The 10,233-nt window shown below is 42.4% G+C and overlaps 1 protein-coding gene across 1 annotated transcript in view; it reads right to left on the bottom strand.

Moving 5' to 3' along the window:
- Positions 1–9,117: 9,117 nt before the first annotated feature.
- The window catches only part of LOC102852370 (glutathione S-transferase A4-like), a 54,793-nt gene continuing 53,677 nt past the window's right edge, over positions 9,118–10,233 (bottom strand). The window contains exon 7 of the mRNA XM_006902819.1: positions 9,118–9,243. Coding sequence (XP_006902881.1) covers positions 9,118–9,243 — 126 coding nt within the window. The remainder of the gene's footprint in view (positions 9,244–10,233) is intronic.

The raw sequence follows: 10,233 nt of genomic DNA, 5'->3' as shown, positions 1-10,233 counted from the left end.
ATAATGTCCTCCAGGGTCACCCATTTTGAATAATATTTCATGAGTTCCTTGTTTTTCAATGCAGCATAGTATTCCATTGAATGAATATACCACAGCTTCTCTACCCATTCGTTTGTTAATGGGCACTTAGGTTGTTTCCAACTCCTTGCTATTGTGAACAAAGCTGTGATAAACATGGGTGTGCATATATCTGCTTGGATGTCGTTTATGGTCTCTTTAGGGTATTTTCCCAGTAGTGGAATTGCTGGGTCAAATGGTATCTCTATTTGCTCTTTTTTCACTTTAGTGTTTTTTATTGTTTTATCATTCTGGAAATCTCAAGTCCTAGAGGAAAATAGCTACTGGAAAGCTTACATAGTTTACATTTCAAAACCAAAAGTTGGTGGTGGTTGTTGTTGTTATTGTTGTTGTTATGAGCTTTCAAATCACTACGACTCTGCCTGTTAAAACCTCTTAGGGGCTTCTCCTCCTCCTTTTCCTCCACCTTGCACTTGTAGGCCATCTCTTCCTTCATCCTGACACCTGTTGTTGTTGTTGTTAGGTGCCATCAAGCTGAGTACAACTCATAGCGACCCTATGAACAAAATACTCGAACCTAGTGTAATCCTAGCCTCTTTTCCTCACCTTTCTCCTCCTCTCCTTTTGTATTCTGTCCAGCAAGAAGAAAGGCCCTAATGACTGGGGAAGAACCATTCAGGCAGCTGCAGCGTCCAGAGCCCCATGTGCTGCGATGCAAGCCACCGTGTCCACCAGAGGCAGTAGTGCACCTCTGAGCCTCAGGCTGCGGTAGCAGCAACAAGCATGAGTATGTTATCAAGATGAGAGAAGAATACAAAGCTCGGTTCTTCCAGATGCTACATCAAGGTCACAGGAGTATAAAAACAGGAGAGAGATGCTGGAATAGCCTCCATGCCACATTATCCCAGCTGCCAAACTGGATGTTGTTGCTGTTAAGTGCCTTGAGTTAAGTATGAGTCATACTGACTCTATGAACAACAGATCTAAATCCTGTGCTATGTGTACTGCAATCACAAAAGAAAACTATGACTATGGTGTGGAGCAGGCATTGTGCTGTCCTGGCAGAAACACACCGTTGAGAAATACCTTACTAAGCTCCCTAATTTCCTCCCTTTCCAGAGAAGTGCACAGTGGAAGGTAAAAATCCCTTCTGAAGTAGCCTTTCATTTTCATAAGAGCTTTCACAAGATTCAGCAAAGGCTATGGTTAATTCTAGGCTTCTTTGAGAGGTATGTCATGTTTAACACGTTGCTGCACACTTTGAAATTGACGACTGTGCTTAGAAACAATTTTTTCTATGTATTAATGAATAATTAACAAATAAATGCATTAGTACACGTTGTACGAATGATGTTCCTTTTTTACTAAAATGTGCAGGACTGCTATAGTTGTCATTTGCAGCAACATCTTAAGAGGGTGGAGGGCCAGCACAGGAGAGGAAGACCATCAATGAGATGGATTGATTCCGTCACTGGACTAATGCAGATAGGTGTGTAACAATCAATGAGATTGGAAGGGGATAGAGCAGGGCTTAGGACTGTAGTACATAGCGTTGCTGAGTCTCAGGCCACTTGACGGCATATAACAACAACAACAACATATTTTAGTATAGTCCTATTTTCTAGAACCACAGTAACATTTTAGCTACTTGAAATATTATGTTATCTACAAACTTATTGCACAATAACTAATGTTTATTTCTACATAAATATATGTATGTCTGTTGTTGTTGTTGTGTACCATTGAGTCAGCCAACCCCTAGCTGACCCTCCAGTGGATTTTTAGAGGTGGTTAACAGCACAAGAGGAGATTAACCATCCTTTTCTCCAAAGAGCAGCTGGTGGACTTGAACTGCATGCCTGCGGGACTGCAGCACAGCTTCTTTCCACTAGGCCAGTTGTGGGATTAAAAAAATAATTTCAATCTGTTTTTCACATGTTTCATTTTACCATTAATAAACTAGGCTGCTCCTTGGAGGCAAGGATTCTGGATTCTGTCTGGCATACTTTGGGTAGGGTGCAAGGAGGGACCAGTCCTTGGAGAGGGACATAATGCTTGGGAGGGTGGAGGGAAAGCTCAAGACAGGAAGAACCTCGATGGAATGGATTGACTCAGTGACTTGAGTAATGGGTGTAGGTGTGTTGGAGACAGTGAGGTTGGCTCAGGATAGAGCTGTTATACATAGGTTGCTATGAGTCACAGGCAACTTAACAGCAACAATAGTTTTATTTCTAACTTAAATCCTCCTGCCTTTAAAAGCCATTTAAAAAAATCTTTTCTCATTTCTGTTTGTCCAGGAGCTATGTATTTCTGGTGCTCTAGTATTCAGTACTGCGCCAAAATAACATAAAGTTGAGAAGTTGGTACAAGAAAATATTTTAACTTGTTAGGTGCTGTCGATGTCACTCTGAGTTATAACCCTGTGAACAATAAACTATCTTAATTTGTTATGAGGTGCTGTGGGTCAACCATGACTCAGAGCCACTCTGTGAACTGCAGTTTTAAATCTGGCTCTATCTCACGCCATCCTCACACTCTCCATCATGCTCATTGGTGCAGCCATTGTATCAATCCATCTGGTTTGGGGTCATCCTTGAGGAGATGGAAATTAGGCCATATTTGCAACTATATCTAAGTGTCTCCCGTAATGAAGGAGGGGATTTTGGATGTGACATACACATCCTTTTTGGTAAACATGATAGATGAGGGCATGACCATTAGTCATTTTAATACCGAAAGACATTATTTGTTGGATAGAGCCTATTTACATTGTTGATGTGGTGTTGTTATGTGCTGTCAAGTAGCCTGCGACTCAGATCGACCCTGTGTACAACAGCTCTGAACCCTGCTCTAGCCTGAGGCTACCTTATTGTTTCTGACACACCTACTCTTATGACCCCAGTCACTGAGTCAGTTTGCATTAATTACCATTTTAAAATGAGGCTTTAAAACAAGGCTATTTTTTTAAAAAAAAATTTAAATCTTCTTTAAGAAGATTGTTAAGAAGCCAGACATAGAAAGTCACATAGTATATGACATTATTTCCATGAAATGTTCAGAATGGGCAAATCCACAGAAATAGAGTGACTTCCAGGCTTTGGGTGAAGAAAGCTGGGGTGGTCTGGTGAGTAGAAAGTTTCACTGCTTACGCCAAAGTGGCCTCGGGTGAGAGATGGGTAGTCTCCTCCTGCGTGCTTGCCAGCCTCTGAAAACCTGCTGGAGGGTAAACTAGGAGTCCGCTGTGCCAGTGAGGTTTTTTGGGGGTTGGTTGGTTTGTCAATGAGTTGTTTTTAGAGAGAGATTTTCAGTGCTGTATCATGGCACAAAACTTGGTTTTGAAGTAATGAAAATGTTCTAGAATTATCTGCCATTGTTGCACAACATAGTTAATACATGAAACACCATATAATTATACACTTTAAAATACTAAATTATTAAATATAAGTTATATCACCATAAAAAAATTCCAGCTTGCTGATGAGGGGGAAAATATTAAGTCACTTCTGAAAGACAACAAATACTGAATACTAACATGGCTGTGCTAGGGCTTTCCGGGTCTATTGTCACCATTAGGTTGTGATCCCAGCTCTTCTTAGGACAAATAGGAATATTCAGCCAGAATTGTCACTGACATAGGTCTGTCAGGGTACTGGTCTATCACATCACCATTTGTCTCTATAATCCATATAATCAATAATCTATAATCCTCTGCCAATCTGAAGGTAAGAAGAAAGATGGGCAATCTCCTCCTATGTGATTTACAGTCTCTGAAAACCTGCCGGAGGGTCAGCAATGAGTCAGTTCTGATTAGACGGCCCATAACTACCACCTATTTTTCATTTATGCCTTTATTTGATGTGTATAAAAATATTATTCATTCTTGAAAAGCTCCGGTAGCCTAGTGGCAAGAAGCTGCACTGCAATCCCAGAGGCAAACGGTTCAAATCCACCAAATGCTTGGCTGGAGCATGGACAATCTCCCCCTGTACCAGTTAGATCTGAATAGACGTTACACACACACACATATTCATTCTGTTAATTGGTTTATGTATTAAACTTACTGGTTCAACATAAGGGACAAAAACAACTCTGCTTTTAGGCTGCCCCTTGGACTCCTGGTCTCTACATGCTGTGAGTCTATGACTTGTTCTCCACTCAAGTACTCTTTCACTTTCAATGAATCATTTTGCTTTAAAAATAAATAAATACAATAATGGTTTTATGCCATATTTGTCTTTATGAGACTGAGTTTGTTCACTGCATACCAATAAAACCACAGAGATAAAAACAAATAACAACAAAATTGCTTTAAATGTGTATGGACTTATGTTCCAAATACAAAGTGAGCAACTTTCAGTCAAGCATCCAGTTGTTGGTTTGTTGTACCATGTTGGTTTGTGTGTTGCTGTACTCTGGATGCCACTCCATCAATAATTCAAATACCTACAGGGTCACGCATGGTGGGTAGGTTTCAGTGAGCCTCCAGACCCAGACAGACTAGGAAGAAAGGCCTGGCAACCAGCTTCTGAAAATTAGCAAATAAAAACCTTATGGGCTTACTTAACATTAAAGGATAGTGATGACGCCTCAAAATAGCTCTCACTGTGAAAAACCCTGGAGGACATTTAGGCTGAGAGAAATAAGTCAATCACCAAAGAACAAATATTACAAAAAAATCAAGAAGAGTTTACACAAAGGAAGAAAAATTATCTGATGCTTACTGGGAATGAGAATGGATAAGAAGGGAAGTCACTAGCTGAATAGCAGATAAAGACACATTTTGGTGAAGTGAAAGACAATACTCAAAACAGGGGAAGTCTGTAAAACATATTCATGGCAAAAGAAGACAGGCACTCAAGAGGTACACAAGAGTGGAGGGCAGCAATGGTAAATGTTGTTATATACAGCAAGAGTAATAATAAGCAAGAATGTACCAGTGAATATAAAGGTAGTTACATAAGCTGAATAGGGGGTAGGGAAGGCATATGGGAGATGTTGTTGTTATGTGCCGTCGAGTTACTTGTGACTCATAGCGACCCTATGTACAACAGCCCTAAACTCTGCTCTGTCCTGTGCCAATCGCATCGTCTCTGATACACCCATCCCGATTACCCCAGTCACTGAATCAATCCACCTCATAGAGGGCCTTCCCCTCCTGCGCTGTCCCTCCACCCTCCCAAGCATGATGTCCCTCTCCAAGAACCGGTCTCTCCTCACAACATGTCCAAAGTATGTTAGACGGAGCCTCAGAATCCTTGCCTCCAAGGAGCAACCCAGTTTAACCCTTTCGAGGATGAATCTGTTTGTTTTCCTAGCAGTCCATGGTACCCTCAATACTCTTCTCCAGCACCACAGCTCAAAGGCATCAATTCTCCTTCTATGCTCCTTGGTCCTGATGCATAACAAGTGATTGCAAAGACTATGGCCTGTATCAGACGCACCTTAGTGTCCAGAGAGGCATCATTGCTCTTCAGTACTTTGGAGAGGTCCCTAACAGCAGACTTTCCCATGGCAATACGTCTTTTAATTTCCTGGCTACTGGTGCCAAGAGTGTTGACTGTGGAGCCAAGCAAACTAAAGCTGTGAACAATCTCAATCTCTTCACCATCCATTCTGATGCTGCCAGTTGGCCCAGTGGTGAGAATCTTTGTCTTCTTGACACTGAGCTTCAATCCATATTGTAGGCTGCAGTCCTTGACCCTCTGCAGCAAGCACTTCAGGTCCTCCTCAGTTTCAGCGAGCAAGGTTGTGTCAGGAATAGTCATGTGTTATCTATAAGCTTAGAAGTGGATGTTCTTGAATATATCTTTGTACACACTGCAAACATATCTCAATAATAAAGCATAGTCATGAAGTTTCTCAGCCATACCAAATACCTCCCTGGACTCAAATACTGGGTTTGAAGGGCATGGGCCATAGTCTTGGGGGACAACTTAGTTCAATTGGCCTAACACCTAGCATAAAGACAATATTTTACAACCTGCTTTGGTAAGTGGTGACCAGAGTCTTAAATGAAGCTTGCAAGCAGTCATCTGAGGTATAACCTTCTTCCTCTTTCTGTCTGGAGCAAAGAAAAGTGACAAAAACCAAAGACTAGAGGAAATCATTAAAACTAATGAAACATGTGAGTGACCGCATCCACTAGCCTGACCAAAAGAATTAGATGGTGCCTGGCTACCACTCATGACCACAGTCACGAGAGAAGGTGTCAGATAATGATAACAAATAGGAGGAGCTAGAAGAAAATTCAAATTTATAAAAGGACCAGATTTACTGGAGTCTGATAGAGGTTGATTGGGATTCTCAAGACTAAGTCTCAAACTCATTGCCATTGAGTGAGAACTAACTCATAGCTGACCCTCCAGCTGGGTTTCAGAGACTGTAAGTCACAGAGAAGGAGCCTGCTCATTTTTGAACCACCAGTATTTGGATTGATAGCACAGCTCCTTATCCGTTAGGTCACCAGAGCTCTCTAAGAATATAAGGAAGGTCAGCAAAATAGAGGAATATCCAGGATTAGACAGAGTGACTGCACCTAGGTAGAGATTGTGAGAATGGCACACGACTGGGCAAGGTCTCAGGGAGTCACTATGATCTGGAGATGGCTTGATGACACCCAACAACAATCTCCATTAAGTGGCATCCCTCCCCTTTCTGTCATGACTTGCAGTGCCCCTCACATTCTAGCTTTGGTCCCAGACAGTTGCCTTTGCATTTATCCCATTTAAACGTGCCTGTGGCTTTTAGTCAATGACCTTCGTGCCTTTATCCTACTTGGTCTTATTGTATGTAGAAAAATAACTGCCATTGCCAAAAGGCAAGTCTGACGCATGACAACGGAGTAGAATTGTCCTCTATCAGTTCTCTGGGGCTGGTTGTGCATCCAGGTCTTTTTTCCAAGTTGTCTCCATGCAGACTCAAACCTTCAACCACTGGGTTAGTAACTGAACCTCTTAATGATCTCTAACTGCAAGGAACCCCCGCGCCAGGTCAGAAACAGCATTGTTTGAGTTCAAGGACAATCATTCTAGTATACTGATACTTTTTAGAATAAGTAACCCAGTCCCTGGCCTCCTACCCTCTAACTAGGTTCTGCTAACTCATGAAACTGGGGACAAGGTGGCAAGTTTTGAGACTGAAGGGTGGAAATGAGAACCAAAAAGAGATGTGGTGGAAGTGTGTGTGGGAGTAAATACTCTGATGCCAACACAGAACAAGGGTCTTGTTTCCAGAATGGGAAGTCAAAGACATCAGAGACAGCCTGACACCTGGTGTTTATTCTCTTTCCTCCCAGAACTACCCTTCTTGGGTCAAAGTTTCCCTAAAGACCTAGTGTTGAGGTTCCCCCTGGTGTCTAAAAAAATTAAAACATGAATAACAATTCTTGCGAAATGGCTGAAGGTCTATATGGTGGACCTTAATCAGCCCTATCTGGAAACAATACAGGGATAGAAAGAATTCACCAAAACAGCTGGTCATATAAAACATTTCTCCTTTTCTCCCATCCCATAATACTCAATACAGTGTCACCTAGGGGAACTCTGGATATAGGGAGGTGTGCTGCTTACACAAAGGTTGGATGAACCAGAGGCTCCATGGGTAAAGGATGGGCAAACTCCTTTATAAATTGCTTCCAAGCAATTTACAGCCTCTGGAAACCTCCTGAAGCATCAGCTATGAATGAATACTGATTCAAGGGCAGTGAGTGGGAAAGTTGGGGTCTGATTCCAACATGTGAATTCATCTCCAAGTGGGTTAAAAATGCTTTTCACTTTTTGTTAACTCTGGCACTTATTCAGGCCCTGGATGCCGAGGAAGAACGGGCCCTTCCCTCAGCAGGGTCCGATCCAAGCCATGGTATTTTCTGTTTCTTCCTCTACATCCGTAAGTTGGACAATGAATAAGGATGTCAGGAGAGTGAGTGCCTTTGAATCGTGGTGTTGGAGAAGAGTACTGGGTACCTCAGGGACTGCCAAAAGAACAAGTCTGTCCTGGAGGAAGGGCAACCGGAGTGCTCTTTATAGGCAAGGGTGGAGAAACTTCATCTCACCTACTTTAGGAATATTGTCAGGAGGAACCAATCCTTGGGAAAAGACATCCTGCTGGGAAAGGTGGAGGGTCAGAGAAAGAGAAGATCCTCAGCAAGACGGACTGACAGAGTGATTGTAACAGAGGGTTTGAGCGTATCAGAAACTGTGAGGAGGGTGGAGGGCAGGACAGGCTTCCGATGTGTTGTTCAGAGTCACTGTTCCTGGGTGTCCCCGCTGCTTCATTGCCACTAAGGCTGCTCGTTCAGGCTGTGTGAACATGAAGAACTGAGAGTTCCACAATGTGCAAGCGAGGAAATGAGTTACCAGCCTGCGGTCTGTGTTTGACCTTCCTCTACAAGTACTGAGGCACTTGCACTAATGGTGACAAGTACCACTCTTGTTAGGATTCTGCTTCCTGACATCCTGCCTAGGATAAAATAGTTACTCAATTAGTACTTGGAACTTTAAGTTCACTCATTTGAAAGTAGTATGTATAGCACATATTTTTGGTCCCAAAATAAAAAAAAAAGTTAAAAAAAGACTGCTAAGAGAAAAACAGGTTTGTACTGGAGTGGGTTAAACCAGGTAGTTCCTAGGAGGCAAGGATTCTGAAGCTTTGTCTTACATACTTTGGGCATGTTGTAAAGAGGGACCAGTCCTTGGAGAGGGACATTATGCTTGGAAGGGTGGAGGGACAGTGCAAGAGAGGAAGATCCTGGATGAGATGGATCGACTCAGTGACTAGCGTAATGAGGGTAGGTGTGTTAAGGCTGGCTCAGGATAGAGCTGAGTTCAGAACTGTTGTACATAAGGTCTCTAGGAGTCATTGATTGCACAACCTATATCCAATCTAACTTAGACACCAACCTCCCCCAGAAAAAGGTTTTCAGAAAAACACTTCATAGCAATATTCATTAGATAAAAAAAGTGCCCCCATTTCTGGAAGAGATCTCATCGATGGGAAAGGCTCGGCACATAACACATGACAGAGCTGGGCAGCCCAGCAGTGGCCAAGACACTGAACACAGCCAATTCCGGGGGCACGTTTTCACGCACAGATACATGTGTTTCACAAAGGGGCAAAGACAGTGTAGACGGTTTTCACGTAGACATCATCAGGTGGAGGCTTCTTCTTGCTACCGGGCGCAAGGAATTTCTTAATAGTAGGGATATTACTTATTTTCACAGAGTACTCCTGGGGGAAAAAGGAAAGAAACAAATTCAAGATATCAAATTTTTTTTAAAAAAAAAAACCACCCCAAACCACCTCAAACTCATTGTTATCCAATCAGAACCAACCCACAGCTGACTCTCAGCAAGTTTTCAAGGCTATAAACTGCAGGGCGGGGGAGACTGCACACCATTTCCCTCAGAGCAGCTGCTGGCCTGGACCCTCCAGAGGGGTGCCACCATTGGGTCAGCAGCTCCATGCCCTACGGACCGTGCAATCAAAGCTCCCCATCAAATAAAGGTCTTGCTTCATGCCTACAAAAACAAAGTCATGAAAAACAACCCATCCAAATCTATTCTTTACAAATGTGTTGAAGGCAGAAATAGTAAACATGGGCAAGGTTGTGGCAGACCTGAACTCTGACGATTGCTAATGAGAGTACAGAATCGTGAAGCTATTGTGGGAAAACAGTTGGGCAGTTCCTTGAAAAAAGCTCCCAGAAGAGCTGTGGGTGAGCATTAGCATTACTGGTAAGTATATTCATTTTCTCCTGGACACAAGAGCCTACTATCTGGTTCTAAAAGCCTTCTGAGGTCCTAACTCTTCTCACTATTTCTTAATTGTTGGAATGGATGGGAAACCTCATAAGCAGTTCCTTACTTCACCTCTGCCTTGCATGCGGACTTCTGAGTTGTAAACCAACCCAGTGGTAGATGGAATTTGCTCCAGGACTTAAGAACAATAAATGATATAGTTGAACCTCTACATCTTGTGATTCCTAACCTTTATAATATAATAGACAAAGTGCTAGTCAATAGGCCTTTTATTGTAAGAACTACCTTCCTTCAGCAACTTGATTGGTGCCACTATTAGAGCCTCTACCTGGAATACTATTGCTTTTCAATTTTTGACTCATGTACTTTTAACTTGTTAGTTAAATTTGTATCTTCTAGGCTGCAACACTTCCATGTTACATCTTCAAGGATATGAACATGCACGGCTAAGCACAATTGA

Source organism: Elephantulus edwardii, unplaced genomic scaffold, assembly GCF_000299155.1.
Source record: "Elephantulus edwardii isolate Elephantulus edwardi_28Jun2011 unplaced genomic scaffold, EleEdw1.0 scaffold00455, whole genome shotgun sequence".
Classification (NCBI taxonomy): domain Eukaryota; kingdom Metazoa; phylum Chordata; class Mammalia; order Macroscelidea; family Macroscelididae; genus Elephantulus; species Elephantulus edwardii.
Note: the sequence above shows the minus strand (reverse complement) of the source record. Positions and strands in the feature narration are given on the sequence as shown.